This window comes from Neophocaena asiaeorientalis, unplaced genomic scaffold, assembly GCF_003031525.2.
Source record: "Neophocaena asiaeorientalis asiaeorientalis breed wild unplaced genomic scaffold, Neophocaena_asiaeorientalis_V1.1 scaffold36, whole genome shotgun sequence".
NCBI classification, from domain to species: domain Eukaryota; kingdom Metazoa; phylum Chordata; class Mammalia; order Artiodactyla; family Phocoenidae; genus Neophocaena; species Neophocaena asiaeorientalis.
In genome coordinates, this window is record NW_020174149.1 from 6,391,980 (window position 1) to 6,418,646 (window position 26,667).

At 42.9% G+C, this 26,667-nt stretch overlaps 1 protein-coding gene across 1 annotated transcript in view; it reads left to right on the plus strand.

The window, feature by feature from the left end:
- Positions 1–26,667, plus strand: part of CREB5 (cAMP responsive element binding protein 5) — a 407,122-nt gene that overhangs the window by 161,032 nt on the left and 219,423 nt on the right. The window contains exon 5 of the mRNA XM_024755018.1: positions 1,264–1,436. Within this exon, the coding sequence (XP_024610786.1) occupies positions 1,264–1,436 (173 nt within the window). The remainder of the gene's footprint in view (positions 1–1,263; positions 1,437–26,667) is intronic.

Here is a 26,667-nt window from a genome sequence, read left to right on the forward strand (position 1 = left end):
CCTAGGGCTTGGGGAACTTTTTTTTTTTTTTTCTTTGCCAAAGCGCAGACAGACAGATATTTTTCTTCTAGTAAATGGCTAGTGACACTCCCATTTCTTTCCTGTCATCCTCAACCCGTTGTCCAACTGACCTCTCAGATTTCCCTACCCTTCAAGGCTGAAGGGCTGTCCCTGGCTGTTTCCAGAGGCCCACTGACTTATGTTGCTTTGCCCTGAACTTTCTTTTTCTCTTCTAGGTTCTGAATTTCTCACATTTCAGCCCCACCATGTTGATCAGCCCTCTTCCGCCTCAGTGTGAATCCTCTCTTGTTGTCCCATTGACATTCTTTTCTAGGAAGAGCTGTCTTTTAAGCCAGCTTTATCATGCATATTTTACCTTAGTTTTGAATTTTAAACAAAGAAACCTTCGTTCAAGTCATCAGAAATAAATACATGATATTAGGTCCCTCAAGTGACTCAGTTGTGTCATTATTTTCTTCACTACTTTCATGCAGTGTTTGTTTACTAACTGCCTGCTGTGCTCTAAGCACCATGGATAGAATAATGAACACAGACATTCTATATTCTTGAGGAAAAGACAATGAACAAGTAAACAGACGAGAAATCATTGTCAGTATTCCATCATTCCACCAAATTGTTAGAGATTGATTTTATGGAAATACAGCAGAGTTGTAACTCTCACTCCTGTCATTGGATCCCAGACACCCTGTTGTCTTTTCCAGTCGTTCATCCTCAGTCCCCAGGTTGTTGAGCTTGGGTCATGAGTACCCGGATTATGATTTGGAAAAGTAGTTTCCTGGAAAAAAAGAAGAGGTGGTTAGTCTTATAGGACTGAAAAAGAAAAAATAACAAGTGTGCTTGTCATTCAAAGCAGGGTGCTGAATGGCTCTTTGCTAAATCATACTATTATGCACTTACCACAGAAATCATTTTCAAATGCAATATATATCACACCAAGTCAGAGCAGACATGCACTAAACATCCCTGATGTAAACCTCCCATTGGGATGGCGGCAGGGTGATTAGCGAACTTCCAGGTATTTTCTTATGTGCTTTCCTCTTAAGGTGGATAGTTATTTTTCATCTCATCGTAGCTGTAAGTTGTACCAAAGATAAATGGACCCATGGCTTGCCAGAAGCCATAACTCTTGTATTTAGTTGACATGACCAGATTCCCCATTTTGGCCTTTGAGAGCTTGAGAGTAGACTAAAGCATTCACCTCTTCTGACCCTTTTCCCTCTGTCTTCTGTCTTCTCTGGGCAGAATATCTCGATGCATAACACCGTTGGTGGGGCCATGGTGGGGCCTGGAGCTCACCAGCTTGGCAGCACCCGGATGCCCAACCATGACACCAGCGTTGTGATTCAGCAAGCCATGCCGTCACCCCAGTCCAGCTCTGTCATCACACAGGCACCTTCCACCAACCGCCAGATCGGGTAAGGAGACCTCTTCGCTGTCTCTGGGTCCTGGCTGGAGCTCAGGGAATGTTCTAGACTTTCTCCTAGTTTCTAGTCCTCAGGTTGGATAAGACAGAAGTTGGTTTTCCTGGCTGGTGTGATATTGCCTAGAGCTCAGAGTGATGTTTTTGATGGGAGAAGGGAAGAGGGAGTCTCTGTTTGGTGGAAGCTCTTTGACCCTGACTTTGGGGAGAAAAGCAAGTCATTCTGTGTCATTGTTTCTTCAAACAAGATTCTTGAACTTCAAGATGACCATGGGGAAACCCCATGGATGTTGAGAGCAGAGCATGGTTCTCAGGACAAATGCTTGAGGATGATGGAGGGAAGTGTCACCTGCCCAGCCTCCTCCCTAACAGAGTATGTCCCTCCATTCCTAAGGTCTAAGCCCATCACCTGTGTCTTTGGTGTATTTCCATGGTCCTCCTTCCCTCTGATCATTTCTTCTGTGCTTCTCTTCCTTTTTAATACCTTCTCATTAGCTCTCCTCTCTCTCTGCATTGGTCCATATTCATTCCTGGAGTAGACAAAACAAAGAAAGCAGGCCCTATCCCTCTCACATATGTAAAAAAAGACAACACTGAGGCATTGAGAAAAATAGGTAGAATGCTCCCAGACATTGTGTATTATGGGATGGAAAGAGAGCTCACTTCTAAGTATCAGGTGATAGCTCTCGGCCCTTGTTACTCAGAGTGTGGTCTGAGGACCGGCAGCGTGGATATTACGCAGGATCTCTAGCCCAGCTTCCTTCTCTCCAGAATGAGGATGGTATCTCTTCTTTCCACCCTCACAAGAGTAAAGTGGAAAGGAAATAAAAGATTTAAGAGTGCTTGTGATCTTAGAAAGAAAAGGTAGTAACTTAAGCCAAAGAGCTATGATAAATTTATGTTGCTGGATGCTGAGAACTGCTTGCTCTCTTTTCCCAGAATTCTCTGTTTAAAATAGGAAAGGGAGCTTGCTGTGTTTGGTATACGCCATCAGAATTTAGTTTGAATATTCCATTGAATAATAGATACAGTGATTTTAAGAAAAATATTGGAAGCTGTCCCACTATTTGTCAGTCTGTCTTTTCCCTTCCTTGTTTTAAATGCTTGTAAGAATTCCACACCAACAGGGAGCACTGGGGACAATGGCTTATCCCTCCTTAGAATGCTCTAGAAAGGGTACCTTGTCTCTCACATTTCTCAACTCATCAGGATGGGTTGTGACATATGAAAATGAATCTTAACAAATGAAAGTTGTGGGTGATGACTATTCTGTGAGTTTGCCATGGGTACATTTGGTTTCCCATTCAAGAAACAGAAAGTTAATCTGGCCATTTGAATGCTTGGCTTTGTTGGAAAAAGCCAATGCTAAATTCGCAAGTGTCTCTGTTAAAGATTTCTTTTCTTCTCAGATGACTGTGGGAGCAAATGTTGCACCACCTAAAGCAAGAACCTATAATATACTAAGAGGGTGGGGTCGTTAAAGAGAGCATTTCAATCTCAAGGGACTCCTTCACTCCAGGGGCTTGGCTTTGGGCAAACAATTCACAGTTAAGCAAGCTAATTGTAATTATTTTATTTTCCTTTCAAGGGGAGAAAAACGTAAAATGTGCTAGAGTTTACTAGCAGTTTTACAGCATTCCTTCTCCCCTGGAGTTCTGCTTCCTGCCCCAGGACTGCCCTCTTGCAGGACCTTAGTATCTGGCCATTGTTAGTACAATGCTGGTTTTTGTGAAACAATCATTTAAGGGTTAGCACTAAATTCTAAGATGGGTATTGACTCTGTCAGTAATGTACCCAGCTGGCCCAGGGCTGTACAGTTGGATGACATTCCTAGGCTGTGTCACTGCCCTGACAGGTGCGGGTGTTTCTCTGTTACATGTGACCTCCCGACCCACTCTGTCTTCTCGTTTATTCCCAATCCTGGGGTGTTATGTGTCTCTCCTGGTGTGTTCTAGGAGATAATTGTCACTTTTAGGACTCTATCTTGTTGCCGAGCTTGAAGGAAGCTGTTTCGTTGCTTCACATCCTTCCCTGTTGTGCTTACCGTGTTGATTCCAACCCCTACTTCCTGTCATTTCCATTTTCTCCACGTGACCCATCTAAAACCTTGCCCGGATGATCATGGGGGCTCAGCAAGTAACAACCCAACCCATCTCACCAGTGGATTTGGAATGAAACTCTAGGTGGTAACATTTGGGGATGGTTGACTCTTTTAGTTCTCTCAGCAAAGAGGAAATGAGTACTTATTTTAAAACATGAGTTCCCTCTGGAGACTGTGTCTTTAAATGAGCATTTGAAATTGCAGATAGTTTTCTTTTTTTTTTCTCTGAGGCTGCACAGAACCATATTGTAGTAATATTCTGATTTTTATCACAACCTCAAATATTTAAGTGTCAAAATCTGGCCAAGCCACCTGCAAATGTTTGCCATGGCTACTGGCCAACAAAAACAGCAAACAGCAATGAAAGTCTTCATTCAGGCTCAGCACTTAAGCTGCATCCAGCCAGAGAGGCTGGGACCCACCTGTGCCCACGCACAGGGCTCTTTTGCTGCGGCCAGTGGGTGTGTTCACGACTAGAACTTTGCGGGAGAGGGAGGGGGCTGCCTGTCTCCTATTCCCCCCTTTTCTTCCCTTCGACTAGTGCTCGGCTTCTGTTGCCAATCCCACTTTTGTTCTCCTTTCTGCGACTACCCCGCTTCATGTTGTATTTAAACTTAGCGGTTTGAATGGATTGGGAGTGATACTGACATGAAGGACGGGGAAGTGAGAGCAGTGCCTGTTCTCAGGGAAGATCTGGGGGACAAAGTTTATGCATCCTTGTGTGCGCATTTGATTTTCATACTTTTGGAGCAGGCATTGAGCCAAAGTAGAACAAAATGAGTGTGTATGCAAACATCTGAAGAAATAAGGTTATAAAGTAGGTAGACAAACCACATGGGCAACTTTCAGTGCATCCCATGTCCCCCCCACACACACACCATGCCGATGCCCAGTTCTGTCCAAGTAGCACTTTTATCCCAATAGAAACTGGAGGTAAGTATAAATATCCCAAATTGCACTCGTGTGGTTAAGGCAGCCTAGAAAATCACACAGCGCTAGAGAGTGTAGGAGGCATCCCCAAACTAGTGACTACTTGCGCTTAGTCAAACGGGCAGACGCTCTGTCAGAAAGAGTGTCTTTGGCTGATTGATGGTAGCATTTTAGGAGATAAGTTTTCCAGGTGAAAAAAAAAAAAAAGAGTGAGCCATGGGCTGTGGGAGAGACAGAAAACAAGCATGTGTTAAATATAGATGAAATCGATTCAGGCTTGGACCAAATATGTGGCAGATTTCAAGCAGTATCTCTACTCCAGTCATTTTTATTAGATATCATGTAACAGGCTCATTAATTCAGGACCAAGTCTGCAAAACCCGGGAAAATGGTGGATGAGCAGGTAACAGTAATGCAAATTCTCTCTGTCTCTGTCTCTTCTGTCTTTTTCTCTCTTTATCTCTCTCTCTCTCCTCATATGAGACATTTTTGTAGGAGTCAGTAATCAGTTGTGTAGGTGGCTATAATCTTAATACATCCCAGCTTTCCTAAAGAAGCCGACTTTTCTTTATGGAGTCAATGTTATTAGATAATTCATGCTCAGTAATTCTTCAGGAGAACTGTGAAGATAATATAGAGTGTAGAGGTCTACAAAAATGGATATCAGTACAGAGTTCTGACGGGTTATGGGAGGCACTGCCAAAATATTCCACAAAATTTCTTCCTGTTTTCAAAATGTTCCATAGATTTAGCTCTCTGTATGGAATTGGGCAAATATATAAGCTCTTTAGATTACTGGTGAAAATTATTTGACAGTAATTGTTTACAATGGAGGTGTGATACATCTAACATCAGAATATACAAGTGTTCCTACCAAGGCTGATATTTGCACAAAAGGTATCTGGTCCATTGTGGAATATTCTAGTTAAGATATCAGGAAACTAGAAAACATGTTCAACATCATGTGTATATGAAACCTCTCCCTGATTATATGCCAGTTTTAGTCCTGGCAAATATATGTTTGTGTGATGTGCAGCTCTATTAGCTGTTTGGTCATAAGCTCTATTTGCATGAAGCTGTCCTTAGGCAATGTAGACTAAAACTTGGCCAGAAATTTGTATAAAATATCGTAGAAGCAAATCTTGTTTTATTTAAAAATAAAAAGGAACTGATACTCATCATAAATTGTATTTCTCACACCTTTTATGTGATTCTTTAATAATAATACTAATAAAAAGAAGAGCTTATCACATCTCAGAACTTGTTGGCATAAAAAGAAACACCACCTTGCCCATCGGGGAGAGCCATGTGGCTTTGTTGTATGAGTTGTCGTTGCTGCTTGAGGTGTCCATCGAGATGGGAATGTTAATTGATTCAAAGGTTTTTGTGTTATTGTTTCTCTGAAAAAAAAAAAAAAAAGGAGAGTGGTCACTAAATGATGCCATCACAGAAAGGCACCAATTAAAGAAGCCTTAGATAACAAAGCAGGTTACAGTTTAAGAATGTGCTTGCTCTGTAAGTGCATAGGTGCATAAATCCATTATTAAGAGTTTTCTTAAACTCCACAAACCAATGGAGCATGATTAAGAGTGTCACTGCCCACAACCGGGCAGTGCTAGCGGCGTCCAGGCCAGCCTCTTCCTGCTAGAGGCAGCAGCCGGCAGGCCCCGGCTTATCACTGCCCGCCCCTGCCCCCTACCCTTCTCCAGGACAGCCTGAAGCCTCCTTTGAGTAATTCAGAACAGAAGCCATTATTTCCTGCTTTGTGTTTTGCTGAATATCACGGCCATGAACATTGCTTTATTGTTAGAAAGTTGCTGGATCTTTCACAGCGCCGAGAACATTTACGAGGGCCCTTCAAGGGGATGCTTTCTGGGAGGGTTGACGGACTTAACCATATGGCTCCCGTTAAATCCCATACAGAGCCTTGAGAAATTACCTCTGACAAGGGGGCCAGCAGCCTTCCACTCACAGAGTTTTATGTGTGGAATGAAACATTAAGTACTGATACTTGAGGAAATATAAGGTTTCTTAACATTCAAAAGTTGTAATACCACATGGTATTGTGGCCAGATGAAGGGGGCAGAGCCAGAACACCAGAGCACATGGCTGCATATTCCAGGAAGCAGAAAAACACCCCTGCTCTCCTCTCTGAATTTGGTTCTTGCCTGTGATCCCTCAGGCCAGTCTTGTATGTCTTGGTGTCTCAGCTTCTCACCCAGAACACAGCAAGTCTGGTATCTTAGCTCGGACTGCTATAGAAAAATACCATAGACCCGGTGGCTTAAACAACAGGCATTTATTTCTCGCAGTTCTGGAGGCTGGAAAGTTCAAGGTCAAGGTGCTGGCAGATTTGGTTCTTGGTGAGGGCTCTCTTCCGGCCTCGCAGATGGCTGTCATCTCACTGTGTGATCACCTGACCTCTTCTTCGTGCATGGAGAGAGAGAGAGAGAGAGAGAGAGAGACAGGCAGATTTACAGAGAGAGAGGAGAAAGAGACAGAGAGATGGTGTCTCTTTCTCTTCTTAGGACACTAATTCCATTATGGGGGCTCATGACCCATTTAAACCTAATTATCCGCAAAGGCCCCACCTCCTACTACCATCACACGGGAGTTAAGTCTTCAACATATGAATTTGGAGGAAGACACATTCAGTCCATAACAGCTAGTCTTCTTGGGAAAGAAAATTGAAAGTCACTCTTCAGTGGCTTGAGCTATTTGTTAGAAAAGCCCGGGATTAGCAGGCTGATACTAAAGAGAAGAAAGGAAGCTAACGTTTATCCAACATCTACTATGTGCCAGGCACTGATCTCGCTTTGCATGTTGTTTTCTATCACATTCCGAGAGCCCAGAGGGGTAGACATTAGTAGACATTTTTTTTTTTTTTTTTTTTTTTTTTTTTTGCTCTAGGAAGAGAAGTAACTTGTCCAAAGTCATTCAGCCAGTGAGATGAGCAGATTTTTGAACGTGGCTCTGTTGGACTTCAAACACATGTTTTCCCTGTGCTCCTGCCCATAGCAATCCCAGTGCTGTGGAAGACACATGAGCATGTCTGACCATTTGGGAGAGTCATCTAACCACAAGAGTTGGCTAATGCTTAGTCTCTGGTTACAGTGTAAAGAGCTTCTGTGCTTTCACACACCTGCAGGGCGGTCAAGGGCAGAGGTGGGCACACTGAGTTGCCAGCAGCTGCTTCAGTCCTTCAGTAGAAATATACAGGAGTTCCCTGGCCCTCAAGGAAGGGGGATTGGGGGCTGTTTGAGCACATGGATACAGAAAGGCCCTGTACCTGGGGGATCTGGCCAAATACCCTTATTTGTAAGAAAACCAAAGTCAGCATTGAGAGTGCTGCCCTTTCTCCAGCCATTTGGTTGCTGTACAGTTGGCTTTGTGGTTTGCAGGAAGACCCTATCCCCCGCCCAGATGAAGTGTGACTTCCAGCCTATTCTAATTCCTGTGTGGATAGGTGACTTTGCCTGTGACATCCTCTTGGGGGAGGATTTCATTTCTGAATCTTACAAACAGAAGCCCTGCTCACAAAGTTCCAGAACCTTCCATATAAGTGTCTCTGTGTGTTTTGACCTTCTCTCCCCCCCCCCCCCCCCAACTGCTTCTAGGGCAAGTAGCCTAGGATCATTCAGTCTGTGTCTGTTGTAAATTTGGACACTTGTTCTTTTGTGCAGCATGTTGAAAAGATATGCCTGGAAAAGACGAGCTTTCTCAGAGCCAAACCATGTCAGGTCAGAGGGGAGTCTTGGAAAAGCATTGGCCTTGGGTTCAGAGGTCATGGTTTTAGGCTCTGCCACTCAGAAAGGTTCATAACCTTGGCCAAGTGCACAACAGCCCTTGGCCTCAGTTCCTTCATCTATACGTGAAAAGTTTAACCAGCTGATTACAAGTCACTCTCAGCAACACAGTCCTCATTCAGTGCTTCTTTTCTGTCTCAAATATATTTTCTCTTTCGGTTTGTTTTCCTCCAGGAGCTGAGTTTGGTAGGGGCTCTAGATGATCTGAGTTCAAGGATGAGTTCATGTGCCCACATGGGTAAGAACAGGATAGGACTTGGGAATGCTTGGGAAGAGGAGACCAGTACAGTCAAGAGAAGGGTCCTAACGTATGAAGCCAGAGAGATCTGACTTCCAGGCTCAAATCCTAGGTGAATCACAACAAATTTATAATTCTATCACGTGGGAATGAACACACCCGCTTTACAGCTGAGTAAAGTGAGGTTCAGAGATTACATGACTTGCCCCAGGTCATACTGATGATGGCAAGAGGCAGAACTAGAAGCCAGGCCACCTACACCTCACTGTCCCAAGGGTCCAGACGAACTTGACTTCTCCAAGTTTTGACTTCCTCACATGTAAAATGAGGAAGCATCACTAGAAAATTCTCAAAGTCTCATCCAGCACTAAAAAGCTGATGATTTTCATAACAAATTTAATTTTGAAAACTACTTGGAAGGTCAGTTGTTTGGGGGCTCAGTGCTATATGCAAGACTATGTAGTTTCCTCCCTTGCACTAATCTTATCAACAAACTGTTCTTTTATTCTCATTTTGCTAAAAGTGGCTTATTGCTGAAGATCTGACTAGAAAAACACCTTAACAACACAACAGTCTTTTAGTGAAAGACATAAAACAAGTGCAATGTAAGAAATTGGGACAATTATCTTGCCAGACACAGCTCTATGGGAAAATGCAGTCCACTGTCTTCTTTTTTAGACTTAACTGTTTTTGGGGTTACTTTATAGATGGCCTGAAACATAAGGCTTTAGCTTATATCAATATTTAGTGTTTTCCTAGGGGTAAGCCTTGGGTAAGATGCCAAATAACTAAACACTGGGAGTTGAGGATATATATTTCCCATAATATAAAATGCAATGATTAACTGCACCTTTCTGTACTTATCAGAGTTCCTACATGGGGATTGGCTCAGTATTTTGTGTTTTCAGGGCCAGAAGCACGAAAGCCTAGCTGGCTCACCGCTGTAGGTTTACATGAGTCCCAGTGTTGTGTTTAAAAGAGTCCCAGAGCTAAGTGTAATTATTCCTTGAAGAACACCAAAAGGTTTAGTAACATGGGAAAATGACTGGTGTGTGCAACGCTCTCCAAGGTGAGCATGTTAGGAGAAATGAACCTGATAAAGCAGAGCTGGTCCTTTGCAACTGGGAGAACACTTTGCTTTTTTGAAGACTGAGCATGTGCTTGTAACACGGCAGTGTCCCAGGGAGCATTTCTGATTATTTGTAACTTTCACATTCTTATAGACTGTATGTCTCATAAAGTATAAATAACTCTTGTCTGAAACTGATTGACAAGTAGTTTCTGAGTTAAAAGAGAAGGACTGCAGATAACCTCTGGTGCCCATTGCAATACTATGTATTCACATAATTGGACATTTTAGGATTTAAAAGATAAAGGATTCAATAGGTTCTCTCATATGTATTTTTCAGTAATATTAGTCCAAATGGATTTTCTTTACCATTATTTTTTATATCCTTTCTATGGAGGATTTAGTTAAAGATGATACAAACTCTGTGGACCTTTTACCTTTGGTTGGATGAGAATATCACATAAATATCCAGTTTGGTCTTGGATTTTGGATATAAAGGGAATCCTTCTGTTAAGTTTCAGTTACGTGCAAATGGAATCCTATTTCAGTGAGGCAGTGTAATGCCATTGCTAGAGATTTGAGAGCCTGGCTGGTGGTTCTGACTCCACCACTCACAACCCCTTGACCTCTCTGGGCCCTACTTTTCCATCTTATAAAATGAAAGAATGAAACTACATTGTCTAACAAGTGCCCTTTTCTAGCTCTTAGGAACATGTTTGTTTCCTTATCATGACTAACACTCGACCACAGCACTGTTTGGCTGGTAGGGATTATGGAAGAAAAAATTTCATAAAAAAGATACGCCACATTTAGCAGACAATCTAGTAATCTATTTACCGAGTATGTTGTGCTTTTGGTAAATATCAACTATAAAATTTCTATAGAGTAATAAACATTCTTAATGGTACCAGACACATTTAAAAGAACTTGGAGTTTTATAGTTTCCCCTGCTTTGGCAAAGTGCATTTTGGCTGGTGAATAGACCGGTAAAGTCTGTAAAATGATAGGACCCTGGTGAGTGTGGGGTACAGACATGCTGGAATGTGCTTGGGTTGCTTTTTACAGAGTTGCAGGTCTTTGCAGAGAACAGATGGCCCCAGACATCTTTGAAATGCTAGAAATGACTTCCTGAGTATACTCGTCATATATTGGTTCCGATATGGTAATTCATAAGCCAAATACACAGCACTTTACAGCTGACCTCCGATCTATTATTTTCAGTCCATAAAACCAATAAACATAGGTACACAAACAATCATAATGACGACTGCCACAACAAACACCCGTCCCCAGGTCACCAAGCCACTGAACACTTGTCAAATGCACAGTGGCCTTCTCAGCATCTGTGGGGGCTGGAGGCCAAGCGTTTGGCAGATTCTTAGGGATCGCTGCTTAGTGAGACATTTCTTCTCGCTTTTCCCAGAGTTTTGCTCAGATTGAATACTTGAAGAGATAAGCAGTAAAGTGCTAGATTGAGGAGAACTGGAGACTGCTTCCACTTCAGTATTATTTGGGTAGTATGAGTGACGCCATTTGATGAGCCTGCAAACTCAGTGAAACCGAAGTCTACCCCTGAAGCTTTCTATAACCCTATATTGAGTCAGGGTGTATTTTTAATGACAAAATTAGACAAAAATGCAACTTTATAGTTACATGTTTCAAATCACAGCCTCTCTAAAACATAGAAAGAATGAATTTAAAAATAATCTGAACTAAATTGTATATTGTTAAAGGAGACTGGGGAATTTTTTTTTTTTTTTTTTTTTTGCGGTACGCGGGCCTCTCACTGTTGTGGCCTCTCCCGTTGCGGAGCACAGGCTCCGGACGCGCAGGCTCAGCGGCCATGGCTCACGGGCCTAGCCGCTCCGTGGCATGTGGGATCCTCCAGGACCGGGGCACGAACCCATGTCCCCTGCATCGGCAGGCGGACTCTCAACCACTTGCGCCACCAGGGAAGCCCGAGACTGGGGAATTTTAATCTCCAGTTGCATCCAAATGAAAATTGTGTGTGTGTGCCTGGTGTGTATGTGTACACACATTTCATAATACTTTTCTTTACTGGAACATCACTTAGGCCATTTGACATGTATATAACCTTATTCAAAACTCTTGAAGAAATTTTCCAGGGGTATTCCACAAAGCATGATTTTTCATAATGCCCTGAATGTCCTTTATAAGCCCCCTCTTACATGGCAATAAACTACGCCAGCACCTTGGAGCCACTTTTAAAGAATAGTCACAGAGACTAACAAGCATAATAAGGTTAAAAAGGAAGAAAACTCACGTAGCTTTGCGTTAGGCCCTTAACCTAGTTTTCAGAAAACTGAAACAATTCCTCATTATCTAGAAAATGACCATTTGGTTGATGAATTATGTTTTCAGGAGTAGCCACTTTTTATTTCTCTGACACCTTGACGTCACTGGCGTGTGGGGTTAGATACTTAAGTGCTAATGCAGAGGTCCCTGGAGGGTGGTGACAGCTAGATCCTAGAGTCGGGGAGAGAGAACGCCACCTCAGGGGGTGGCTCCCTCCCTGTGAGGAACAGGGTGAATATTTCATAGAAAACTGGCTGTGGCACTAACCATGGGCTTGGGGCTTCACCAAAGAAGGATTTGATCTACTGGGAGATTCTGATTCATAACTGAAGTGAAATGGGGGTGGCAGGGCACTCATCTAGAACCCTGACTTTCTCTTCCTCCTCTCTCCCTCTTTCCTCCCTCTTTTCTTCCCGTCTCCCCTAGAAAGAAAGGAGGAATCGCTCAAATTATTCATGTCTGCTATTTGGCCATGGCTCTGGCTAAAAGTCTGGAATTGGAGAAAGCTTAAAACTTTTAACTAAAAGGAAAATAAGAGACTTTCCTTTTAGATTGTGTGTGTGTGTGTGTGTGTGTGTGTGTGTGTGTGTGTGTGTGGTGTCAATTACTTGAAATGTCCCAATCCCCCCTCATTGTGTGGATAGCTGCTATTTATTTAATTTAGCTCTGTAGTCAAGCACTTAGCAGGAAACCAGAGGAGTGACTTTGTCCAGATCTCTTTTGGCAAATGCATATGTGTGTGTGTGTGTGTGTGAGAGAGAGAGAGAGAGAGAGAGAGAGAGAGAGAGTGCGAGGGAGAGAGGGAGAGAGGGAGAGAGGGAGAGAGGTTGATTTTTATAAAAAGAGTGTGTGAAACTTTGGCTGCCCCACCGAAGCCACAGACAACCAACCTTATATTGGGTCCACTGCGTTCCATAAGTATTATTGCCATTAGGAATAATTATTATTTGCCTCATTGAGTTGGCAATTTGGAACCTGCCTGAGACTGAGGGCTTCTCACAGGAGCCGAAGCACACAAAGGCTGAGTATTCACCCACAAGTGCTTCAACATGTTTGGATGACATCCTTTGCTTGGTTCACTTCATTGTATTTCAGACACATCGAACTTCAAATTGAATGAAAAGTTTATCAGATACAAAACCAGCGTGAATGAGCGCCTGCGCTCAGACAGCTTTTTTGATTGGGTGCCAGAATTCTTGGCTTTTCTCAAGTCTGGAGATGAGCAGTCTTTTCATGCCACTCTCTTCCTTTAATTAAAAATAGAAAAATAAGTAATAAGATGGGTCTTCAGTTAGAGGCTGGGCTTGAAATGGCACAAGAGGGAAAAACAGAAGAATGACAGGAGCACCCAATGGCAAGGCAGCACGTTCATTTAGGAGGCAGAATAGTTACAACCTTAACTTGATTTTTTCCTGATTTGTTTTGCCTCCTTGCCCACAGACTCTCCAGATTCCAGATTCTGTACTGTTTCCTCGTCCTTTTGCCTTATCATTTTGAAATAGCTGTGCCATGGGTATCCCCTCCGCCCTCCTTAGGGACCTCAGATAGAATGTGATCATGTATTTTGAACCATGGAGCCCTCACAACAGAAGCTGTTCTCGGCGGAAAGGTTCACTGAGTCATTAAAGAAAACAGAGCATGACAAGATGTTCTTCCAGACGTTGTTTTTCCTATAAGACTTTGTGGATTTCTTGCCAAAGTCTATACCAGTCACAGGTTGGCGAGCATTTAAAGAGAAGAGCCCACACCCTTCTGCGTGGGGGTCTGTCCCCTCCCCTTAACCTATTCCTTCCAGAGTGGAAGTTTGTAGCAATAGCTGCTGAATCAGACCCCTCAAGAGCCTCCTCAAAACCGCTGAATCAGAAGGAAAAAAACCCAACAGTTTCCATTCGATGTGTCAGACCCAACACAATTGAGTGAATGTTGACTTTGTCTCCAGACACCCAAACGGTCTGTCCTCCGTCCCAAAACCAACTGCGATTCCTAGACAGGGTCAGGGAAGACCAGGGCAGCCTTGCTGGGCACTAGGCCAGGCATCATGTCTTCAAAATAAATATTCTTCAATCGGTCGGGAAGGGAGGCAACTGGGTACCCGCCTTCTCCCAGATGTGATGCCTGTATGGGGTGAGTGACAAGAACCTCTCCCCTGTCCTAGGCATTGAAAAGAGATTTCTTTTGTTATTACACTCCATTAAGTGGGTTCCTTGGGTGAATACTTCTGTACAAATGAGAAACAAGTGAAAGTTTCACTGTAGTGATTTCCAGGGATTTGTGGTCCTAGATAATATATGTATGAAAACTGTTTAGTGGGGAAAATATTACAAAGGAGCATTCCTGTCTGAGTTTTCATAAAAGATGACAAAATCGTGCTGTAGAGAAAAAGAAATCTAGCACTTTCTCAGTAGTAGTAAAGCTCGTCTTCAGGTAAGATTTCCTGTGAGTGTAGAATTGCCGCTTTTTCATTTGTTCTAGGAATTTAGGGGTAGAGAAAGGCCAGGGAAATTGGCCTCCACCTGCATGGAGTTTAATAAAGATGGACCCTTAACTTGTTCATTTTCAATGGTAACCTTCACAAGGAACCGCTTTTTTACAAAGCCCTGTGGAGTATATTATTTATATCAGTCCTAATACACCTCATTGTTACTTTTTTATTCAAAGATCCTGTTGTACCAAGTCCTTTTTAGTCTTACGGTAGAAAGTGCTTGTTTTCAGGGTATTTCTTTCTATAGAAAGCATTTGATCCTTCATGTTTTCATAGTGAATTTCTCTGGAGTTTTACAAAATCTAATTGTTGTTACATTGGTTTCTATACTGATGGGTCTGATGTTTCTTCTACTAAATGTTGTCTCTCCATTAATTGACTTAGCTTTGAGTCCTTTTCTACAGTCAAGAAATGAAAAGAGCTTGCAGATTTTGTTAATTGTTCCGAATGAGGTGTGTGGTGAGTTTTGCGGAGCTTCTGAACAGAACTGTGTACTGTCAGAGACAAAAGTCACATTAGATGGTAGACCCCAAGGGAGAAGAGGTGACATCACAGTCTGCCATATGACAACACCAGGGAAATAGTTGTTTTCTCAGCTGCACAGAGATTTCTCCCCTTTTTCTTTTTTTTTAAAGGGAATTCCTTTATTTTTATTTTTATTTGTTTATTAATTTATGGCAGTGTTGGGTCTTCGTTTCTGTGCAAGGGCTTTCTCTAGTTGCGGCGAGCGGGGGCCACTCTTCATCGCGGTGCACGGGACTCTCACTACCGTGGCTTCTCTTGTTGTGGAGCACAGGCTGCAGACGCGCAGGTTCAGTAGTTGTGGCTCACGGGCCTAGCTGCTCCGCGGCATGTGGGAATCTTCCCAGACCAGGGCTCGAACCCGTGTCCCCTGCATTGGCAGGCAGATTCTCAACCACTGCGCCACCAGGGAAGCCCCCCCCCTTTTTTTAAATGACTGCCTGGTATAAAAGATGAGCAGGTAGATCCCAGCACATTATCATGTGATGTCTATGTGCCATGTTATAAAGATGAATTATTAGAATACTAGAATCCACTCAACCATTCAGGAGCTGCCAAAGGCGAGGGTTGTGGTGATTGGCCAGGTGGGCAGGGCACCCCATCTCCCAGGTACCCCCTCACCCAGAGCAGTTCCACATTTATTCACTTAGTTGAGTTTCTACATAAACATTTCTCTTGATAAAGAGTTCTATAGCAAGACAACAGTTTGAAAACTACAGGCTTAGGAGATTCTTTTCTGTATATGTACTAAGAGAGAAAAGGTGAATTCTTGGATGTGCTGATGCAGGCACCATCTTGAAGACCACTTCCCCAGAGAAGTAGTGATACTTTCGCCATTGTGGAGGTAAATGAGATTGGAGAAACAAGCTGTGGTTTCTGAAGTGAGGGCGTGGTGAGGGGAATAAGCCATGAAAGAACTTTTAGCAACTGGATGGGAGGAAGAAAATTGTCAAAAGGAAAACATAAAGACTTCATGGAAATCTATCCATTTGAATCTCTCAGCAAAAGGTAGAATGACCACAGAGGAAATTGTACTGTTTCAGTTCACTCTTTTAGGCAGATGCACTAACACTTGGGATCACAGGGTCTGAGGCACTGAGACCCAGGAGGGCCAGAGAGGCAGCACCGATGGACCGAGGACCCCAGACGCCCTTGCGTCACCCGTCCACCTTCAGTCTGCAGATCTCCTCTCTTTGCCTAATTCAGTTTAGCTCTCTAGGACTTTACTAGTATTTTTTCTCTCCACAACTTCACCCGTCCCACAGTTCAGCCTGAACTCTGCCCCTCAGCATACCTAGAGTAGTATAAAGGCAACTTCCTTGGAAGCCTCCGCCTCAGTGCTCAGCCCCTAGGATAATCCCTTACTTCTTCCTCTTTCGCAGGCCCAGCATGGCCTGTCTCATAGGCAAGCCTCAGTTATTTTCACCTTTAACTATGGTACATGTGTTGTTGTGAGTCGAATTGCATCCCCCCAAAAGATCTGTTGAAATCCTAACCCCGGCTACATCAGAATGTGACCTTATTTGCAAATAGGATCTTTGCAGATGTAATCAAGTTAAGATGAGGTCATACTGGCTTCTGGGGGGCCCTAAACCTGATGATTGGTGTCCTTATGAGAAGGTCACGTGGAGACACCAGGAGAATGCCATGGGATGGCACAGGCAGAGACTGCAGTGATGCAACCGCAAGCCAAGGAAAGATAAGATATGTCAGCAACTGCGGCAGCCGGGAGAGAGTCAGGGAACAGATCCTCCCTCAGAGCCTCCAGAAGGAACCAACCCTGTGACACCTTGACTTCCGACGTCTAACCTCCAGAACTGCGAGAGAATCAATTTCTGTTGTTTTTAAGCCACCCAGTCTGTGGTAATTTGTTATGACAGCCCTAGGAAACTAATACATGTGTCTTCATGTAATTATGGACCTGTTTGTTTTGCCAACAGAATTGTGGTTAAAAAAAAAAAAGTCTCTTACTCCATTCTCCTTTTATTCAACTGTAACAGATGTATGGATAAAAACATTAAGAGAAAAAAGCTAACTAGGAATAAAAATAAAACTACTCTCTGGAGTAGTGGTATCTTGGAGTCGGGACCTGTTCGGTGGGACACCCCCAAATCTCCATTTGTACAGGAAGGGAATAAAGATGACTGCTCTCCATCAAACAGATCCCCCATTAATATATTCTAATGAAAGATATTATTAGAGATGCATTTTATCTGGGTTTCAAACCTGTACTGCCATAAAATCCACTTTGAGGGGAACAGGGGAGAGTTTTCTTTAGCCATGCATTCTCTGCTCAGTGGTATCTGCCGGATTCTGAAGTATACACTTTTTGTTAATTAAGCTGTCTACTCTGTAGTTTGCAACGGAGGGAAGATCAACAATGCACGTAGCTATAGGGGCTTTTACACTCAGCCTTCCAGAAGTTTTTAGCAGCTAATGACATTCCCTGAACATTGAGGGCAAGGTCACCCATGACTGGTCTGAGGAAGGACAGTCCAGGGTGATGGGTTTTTTGGTTTTGTTTTCCTGTGTGTGTAGTAGTGTGTGTGTGTGTGTGTGTGTGTGTGTGTGTGTGTGTGTGTGTGTGTTTCTTTAGACAGTGAGCTTAATCACCAAGAGATTTCTTTTAGGTGGTACCTAATTCCTTTCAGCCCTTCAGCCCGCGGGCTGGTGCTCATTTTCATGACTGATCAGGGTTTTAGCTGCTGTTCTCCTAATACATGTTTTTGAAAAAGGAAGTAGCTTATGTGGCAGCACTGTTCTTTTGATCTGTTAACTTTTCTTAATTCTTTTTGAAGCATCCTTCTGCCTCCATCCCTGGCTCTGAGTGATTTAAAGGAAAAATCCTGGAGTTTATATGCTCCAAGAAACCTAATGCTCTGAGAAATCCAATAAAGCCCACCGCCAGAATTGTGTCGGGAGGCGAGCGGGTACGAGATGACCACCCAGAGCGAGCGCCCGGATGGGAGGGCGTTAAAACCAAGTAGACAGATATCTGTGTGAGTCCCCACTGAGCAGGATTTGCCAGCTATAGATCCCTGTGAAGGTGGGACTAGACTGACACTGACTCAGCATTAGCAAATTTCTTATTTGCAATCGGGGAAGTTTATTCACTCCTCAGTGTAAAGAAACAAAGGCTCTTCTTGCCCTTCGCATCCCCCCCCCCCACCCTTACTTAGCAGCTTTGTTTGAATTTTCACACCTTAGGAACTTTGCGTTTTTTTAGATCTAGAGTGATTCTGAGTTTTCTTTCTCTTAATGGGCTCATCAAATCACTATGTCACCTCGATTCCTTCATATCTTTAATAAACCTGAAAACTGAAGCAATTCCGCTGGCCAAGCCACTGAGGTGCTGTGTTGTGACACCTCCTCAAGCTCTTGCTGTTTGTGATCTTCATCCTTACTGGTCAGAACTCTGGTTGGGTGTTTTCCAAACGTGGGTTCCTCTCCCGGTCCTGGTGAAAGCCCCATAGATGAGCATGGTGGCCGTTATGGCAAGAGGAGAGGGGAGGAAGCAGAGAGTTTCCCGGAGCTGCTCAGAACTCTGGGAGGGATCCAAGATGTTCTGATAATTTTCGTCAAATAATAACTGTGAAGAAACTTCCCGCAGTTCAGACCAGTAAAAGCAATGGGATAATTGTTCCTGTCAGCCCTCTGACAACTCCTGCGTCTCCCCAGCTGAGACATAACAATGGAACTCTTCGTGTGGCTTATTCTATCCTTTTGTGCTTTATAACTTCCATCAGAAGTAGAGAATGATTAGGGGGAAGAGCAGGGTCAGGATAATTTGATCACTTTCACCAGCAAGCATTTTTCTCTGGCATGATAAAGACAAGCAGGAAGGCATCATGAATCTCAGACTTCGAAATGATTTTAAAAGTCCAACCTAAATACAAAATAACTTTTCATTTACTAAGTCTTCTAAAAACTGATTTGTAAGCAAACCAGTAATAATCACATTCTGGCTGGTGGCAACAAGTGGGAAAGAATGGGACAGCCCAGCATGGCCTCAGGGCATGTTTTGTCCATCCCACAAAACTACCTTCTGGTCTGGCATCACTCTTCTCACCTGGCAACTGCCTGGCTCAGAAGGGCTGCAGTCTGGAGTGTCCTGGCGGCACCCCACAGGGCATTTCTGATGGCAGAAAACCAGACCCAAGGTGCAGAGAGTGGTCCAGCCCTGGCTTCTGGCAGTGAGCCTCTTGCTATGTGACCAATCATACATAAGATCAGCTCAAATGTTATTGTAAAAGGTGGGTTATTAAATCCATAGGATTCTAAATAGTTCAGTTATTTATCTACACTTGACTTTATTCCAAAAAAGGACTTACAGAGACTTACAGAAAGCACAGTACAACAGTATTAAAAACAAACACAAAATCTGCGGAAGAAGGGAAAGCAGTGTGAGAAAATTCTAAATGAGATGGAAAGACACTGAAGTAGTTTGCTGCTGACGACTCTTGTCATGATTGCTATCATCTTTTAAGTAAAATCAGTGTCTGAGTCTGCCAGCACGGAGCACTTCTGTAGGAGAGCACTTCTATAGGAGTCATCAACTTTTAGGAGAGAAGTGAAGCTTGTTTTTGGCTCTGCAGTGGATTTTTTTAGGTATATGTTCAGCTTCATCTAATCATTGGTACTGTGTATCATCAGCATACTGTTTTGGAACATGTGTTTATGAGCACTGCAAGAGTAGGCCAAAGGTAGCAGGATTCTTTGGGAATTAAAAAAAAATAAGTTTTGTAAAACTAAGCAGGCCATTGTGGAGCATTAACATCCTGATATAAAGTTCTAAGCAGCGAATAAGAGGCTTAAATACATAAAGAGCGAGGCTAAATTTGGGCCAATTTCCTGTGAAATCTCTTGTGTAATATTTTCAATTTGTGCTTGTTTAATGTGGTTTATTTTCCTAAGGTTCACGGTATAGGTTTTAAATTCAGCCTTGACTACACACATGTGTCGAGAGGTTATAAAACGAGAACCAGCTCCGACCAGTCTCCAACTGGATGCCCTTAGGTGGAAAACATTACCTCCTTTTCAATACCTAAAATTTCTTCATGGGCACTGACTTAATCTTTTTCCTATCCAGTTCCTGACTACTTTTCCATCACCTGGTTTCACCAGCACCTGTCCTGTGACATTGGTTAGTGCACCTAAGGATGCTACAAGGCCTCTTCACTCCAGATCAGGACTCCAAGGCTATTTTGGGCAGGCCTGACCCCTCTGTGAAATCTCAAATTCTTGACACAGAGGGATAATTCCACCCTTTCCAATTAAAAATAGAGAAAACACCTCAGGCCCTCCAGAGGGCTCTGATTTGCAGTACCAAGTTCTAATTTTGGCCTCTGATGTCCTGGATCACATCTACTCTAGGATGGGGCCATTTCCTATATATAGCAATAGTGTTTCGGTGACTTGAATACAGTATGCAGGACCTATATTGTAAGTCAGACCTTAATTAAACTAGATAGGACCTCTCTGTTGTTTGTGGCACTTACTATATCAGACCTTGTCTTATAGTTACCTGGTGTTTGTCTCTCCCTCTAGGCTGTAGGTCCTTAAAACAAAGATTGTGGTGTGTCTCCTGCAACACCCAACATGCTACATAATATAGAAGACTATATACTACTGAAAGTGTGCTTATACATGTGGGTATAAAGTTGTCGAAAAGAGACATCATGTATATGCCAAGTTTCTTAATTTAAACAGTAAGAGATCAATAGGAGAGATAATAAGTTGTCCGAGTGTTTTTATCTTCTTCATTACATTACCATTCAACAAAATATTCATCATTCATTCATTCAGCTAACTTTTATCAGGGACCTTTTTTTTTTTTTTTTTGTCTGAAGGTACACAAGCCTTCTAAGTCTAGGTTATAAAACCAAAAAATACTGTTTACAGTTCTAGTTTCATTTCCAGCTGTACCTGTGGTACAGGGTGCAGTGATGTTGAAATCGGGCATCTTCTCTTTGCCTCCACTGTATTTTCTTAACTATTCTTTTGACTTCTGTTTTCTCTTGGCATGAGTCTTTCTCAAGACTGTGGATCTGGGCTACAAATGGTCGAGTTATTCTCCAAGCCACTGTTTTCCCTGGCAGGGACAACCTAATTCTTAGCTGCTGCTGGCTTTCTTACTGGGGATGTAGTCTCTCTCTTCTCACCTGCCCACCCAGCTTTCTAAATAACTCAAGTGTGGTGTCAGGAAACTAGCAGCCTAGAAATGTGAGCCTCACTTTATGGTCACTTTCCCCCTGACATTCTATTACGAGAATTTTCAAATATAAGAAGCTTCAAGAATTATTTATTTACCACCTAGATTCTACGATAACCATTGCACTATACTTGCTTTATCATATATTTGTAGATTTATCTGTCTCTCTATCCATCCATAAATCCTTCTTATTTTTTTGATGCCTTTCAAAGTAAGTTGCAGACTCAGTCATTTTACCCCTAACCACTTCAGCATCCGTATCACTAAATAGAATTCCTTATTTAGTTATGGTTCTTTTTCTGTCGTTGAAGTTTATAAACTGCACAGATCCTAAGTATGTTAACGGCCACATTTAATGTAGGATATCATTTTCTTTTCAGTTTTTCTCATTATCAGTAACTAATCATGAAGATTAAAAAAAAAAAAGATTCTGTAATATCCAAGGTTAGCATATTTAGGTGGTGAGTATTCCCGTAAGTTTTTCTTACCTGGCAATATCTGTTCTAGTGTGAAAGGGGCAGGAAGAGAAAAGGAGTGTGCGAGGCTTACATGTTAAAGGCCTCGCTTTGTAGACAGACGAACAGCTCCTTCTGCCACCTCTGTATTCACTAACTTTTTCTTCGGTCCCTTCTTGCTGCAACAATAGGAGAGGTTGTATATGTGGTGGTAAGGGACACAAGTTTTGGCATCATAGAGCCTAAGTTCAAACTCAAGTCACACTGACCTTGGACAAGTTATATTTAATCATTGCTCAGTGCATCTGTTCCCTCTTCTGTTAAAATGAGGATAATATTACCATCTGAGGTTGTGATAATTCAATAAGATAATGGATGAAAGTTATCTGGTACATAGTACATGCTCAATGATATTAATTCGTATCATTATTACCACCTAAATACCAGCTCACTGTGTGGTTAGAGGTAAGTGCATAGGTGTGTTAATTCAGAAAGACTTTAATTTGGTAATCTTCAGTGTTCAGATTACCAAAGTGAATCTTTTGTGTGATCAAGGAATTTTTGAGGAAATACTGAAAATGTATTTTCCTCACTGTTTTAACAGAAATGAACACTATTTAGTGTCAACTGAGATGTCTACTTTTGTGTCAGACAGCATAACCATTGGCTTTTCCTCACAGTGTCTCCATCTTGTGTCCCCGGGGTAATGCCTTACCTAGGAAGGGAAGAGCAAGAGACAAAGGATATCATGTTTCCTCCACACGGTTCCCAGGGCTTTCTTTGCAGCCTGAAGTCACAAGGTGGTTTCTTTTGTGCTCAACCGCAATACCATTCCTTCAAGCAGCCAGGCTTAAAACCCAGTAGCTTCCTTGGCTTCTCCGCTCCACTGCCCCCCATCTTAGATCAGCTGCACATTCACCCGAATTTGCTCCGTACTTCCCTGCCAAGCCTCACGTGTTGTGGTGGCTTGTATGGTAACACTCAGAAAATATCTGTTGATTTGCTTAGGTCATGCGGCTATTTCTCAGAAACCTACATGGGGGAAAGTTCAGCTCTTCCTAGGAACTAAACCACGGTTGCCTGCTGCTTCTGCCTGCCTTCAGAGGTGATAAGGGGAGACCAGTTTAGGAAAAGTTAGAAGCTGTGAAAGCTCTTCTAGAAGGTAGACACCGTCCAAGGAAGACTGGCCACAAAGTGGCATCAAAAGACCCACAATGGGACAATCTGAGGCTAAAGCCTTCTTACTGAGTCAGAAAAGGACAGATGTTGGGCCTCACTGACCGTGGGGAGTGGAGGAAAGTGGCAATTCTGACATGTGGCTGATACTACATTAGCGATTTCCCAACTCTTCGTGTGTGGAACCTGTGTGCTCTGGGTGTGCCAGACACTTGCTAGCACAAGTGAAGATGCCCTGAGGGAGTATGCAGGGATTTCCAACCTTGCTGAGTTTAGAGAGTCATAAATGGGATGGAGCTGTAGTGTGGTCACTGTGGGTTCTGAAACTAGAGTTGAGGCAATTCGGATCCTTCAGCCCCTTTAAGTTAGTCTTATCAGATCAGGCCATCACGGAGCAGATAGACAGGTAAGTCTCGGAGACCTCTGAACCCAATTAAAGTTATACCACAAAGAAATCAAACTCATGTGGTTTGCATTTCAGAAAGCTACATTTGGTGGGCTGTTCCTGTTTTAATTCGGTAACCTAATGCAGACCATGTGAACATTTGAAACGCTTTTAACAGTTAAACCAGCTCAAATAACACAAAACCAGAGCAGCAATAAAGAATGAATTAAAGCTGATTGCAACTGTGGCCAACATAATTTTTTTTTCCCCTTGCAAAGAACCTGGGGGGAATAGAATGCAGGACCAGTGGGGGAAGAGACTGGTATCTCCATTTTCAACTTTGAGTAAAGCAGCAGGCACTTTGACTTCTTTTATTTCTTAAGCAAATGTTTGAAACAGATCAACTTAGAAGGTATATTGAAATCTTGAAGGGGTTTGCGATGAGGGAGCAAAGGGGATTGACATCCTTTAGAACTGATAGCTTGGTAGTTAGTAGCCCCGCATTCCCTCTGCTAAGTCGGGCAGTGGGCAAGGGCATGGTGCTAAGCCTACAGAGGTCAAGAGTTCAATCCTGCATGGGTCACTTAGCCTCATACTGGAGGAGGTGGGGAAGCGAAACTTGTTTGAGTGCCGTGGCCGGTACTTCCAAGTGTCTACAAAGGGTCGCCCAGGAAAGAGAAGCTGAGATAACGATAGTGATCAGTCAGTGTGTTCCATGTACCAGGCACTATTCTAGGTGCATTCAAGGCCACCTACCTAACCTGGCTACTGAATTCATCTGTGCCTCAGTTTTCTTATCTGTAAAATGGAGATACAATTATAATTCTTATTTTACAGATGAGGAGAGAGGCACAGAGAAGTACAATTACTTTCCTAAGGTTGCATAGATAATAGATGGCAGGAGTAGGATTCAAACACTGGTAGTCTGGTATGCATAGCTTCAGCACCACCACAATATACCACTCTAGCAAGTTAAGGAACTCGAAGACAAATCCAGTTGCGAATAATGTGGACAAATGACATAAGCCTCATCCTAAGTTAGTAGCCTCTCGCCCAAAGAGGATTGACTGCACCGATAACCACACCCAGACATCACAGTGTGCTGTGCGCGCTTCACAGTAATTTCTCCGTTCATGTTGGTTGAACTGAATTTTATACACACCTGGAGGACACCTCCCAAAAAATGGCTGGCATGCTCCATCCATGAATGGAGAAATTTCTATGAATAAAATCTAAAAGAGATGGTGAGTGTCCACTGAATTTATTTCCATGTAATTCCAGGCACTTGATGGGAGAGCCATGGGGTGTGAGGATGGCAGCTTGGGCCCAGCCCTGCGACCTGTGCCGTAGGTGATAACTAACTAATCGCCTGCCCCATTCCCCAGAGTGTGCTGACTTTGTCAGAGATCCAAGGGAGTAAGGGAGAAAGGACCCATTAATGTCAGATCCATTAGCGACAGAAAGCCTGCCAAGTGGGAAAGAGTGAAACTACAGGAAGAAATTTTATTTGCAAACTCCTGAGAGGTTATCACCAGCAGCAGGGAGCCAAGGAATCACTGGTGGGCAAAGGGGCTCCACTGAACCCCTGAATTTGAGTTCCTTCCGGAGCAGTGGGAAGCCAGCCATCAATCTCTTAACACGGGCAATGCTCAGTTCATCTGCCTGACTTTCACAAGCACGCCTCCCCAGAGGATGAGAAACCTACCTCCTTTCTCCTTATAAAATGGAAACTGGTGTCTACATTGCCGGCTAGACCCCCTGAACAAAACAGAATTATGAAGTATAAATAAAAAGGTAAAGCTTACCACTGGTTTCTTTTTCTTAACCTCGTAGGTAAAGTCAAATGGTTAATTATAGTATCTTAGACTAGGTAACTGTTTTCACCGCCCCAGCTCTATTATTAGTGGGGAGGAGTGGATTCAGATACTTGATGAATATGATGTCTGTTTGACTTGAAGGTGAAGGAAATCTAGTTTACCTCCTTCTACAACTCTGGTTTCAAGGATTACAGCCCACTTAACTCTCATTAAGGCCTGGATAAACATAGGCTGCCTATCTCCTAAACATTCCTCAGGTTATTGGTCTAGTTACAATTAGCTTTCTGGAGAAGTTTTCAACTCCTCCCGATTTCCCCAGGCCGACCCTGGCGTCTTCCTGTGGCGCACCTGTGTGACTTTTAGCATGTCACTTACCCAGCTGGACTGGGCATGTCGTGTGCCTGGAGCTCTGTAGATGATGATTAAATAATCAGTGAAGAGTACATGGTGATTGGTGTAGGCAGAATAGGATCTTGATTAACATTAGGGATAAAAATCTGTTTTCTCTCTAAGGAAGATTTTTCATATCAAACTCTATTTCAGCACCTGCTTCCAGAGAACCCAACCTGTGACAGGCTCCTTCATACCTATGTGGCCCAGATAACCAAATCCCTTGACTTCCAAACAGTTTTAAATTAATTCTTCCTCCTCATTCAGTCTTCTCTGCTAGAATTTAAAATTTCTGGTCAGCAGCCCCTGCAAGCCACTCTAGCTATAGGAGGACACAACATTCTCTGAAACTTCATATGGTTCAGGAACACGAGTTGTCAAAAGATCTTCTTACATCCCACTTGGGTCCTTGAACATCCTTAAGTTATTCTAACTCTAGTCTTTCAGTAAATACTTCTTGAGCATCCCCACCTTCCAATCCCCACTATCCAATGTCTGTGTTCTCCTCTATGAAAAAATATAGTTTACATATTATGCATATATATTTTTCATATATATTTTATATATACAGATGACCCTTGAACAGTGCAGGGGGTAGGGATGCCAACCCCCCTTCCCCCCGCACAGTAAAAAATCTGTGTATAACTTTTTTTTTTTTTTTTGCGGTACGTTGGCCTCTCACTGCTGTGGCCTCTCCCGTTGTGGAGCACAGGCTCTGGACGCACAGACTCAGCGGCCATGGCTCACGGGCACAGCCGCTCCGCGGCATGTGGGACCTTCCCAGACCGGGGCACGAACCCGTGTCCCCTGCATCAGCAGGCGGGCTCTCAACCACTGCACCACCAGGGAAGCCCTGCAAGATTTTTTGAATGGTGGCAAATCTCAAGAAAATTTTCCAGTATACTTACTGAAAAATATCTGCATATAAATGGACCTGTGCAGTTCTAACCTGTGTTGTCCAAGGGTCAATTGTATAAATAAATAATAAAATAAATAATAGGTACTTTATATATTTTAATATATATTTTTTATATTTGTATCATATTATGTGCCAGATACTGTGCTGGGCTCTGTGAAAATAATGGAGAGAAAAATAAACAGACATGATCATGGAACACATGGTCTATTGAGGGTGATGGACATTAATTAAAGCTTTATACAAATACCTATAAATTGTAACCCTTTAAAGTACAAATGCACGTTGGTATGAAAATATCTAGTAGAAGAGCTTGACTTTGTTAGGAAGGTCAGGGAAGATTTTTCTGAGAAATTTTGAAAGACTTTCAATTCTTAAAGTCTCAAACTTTGAGAATAGTGATGGCGATATA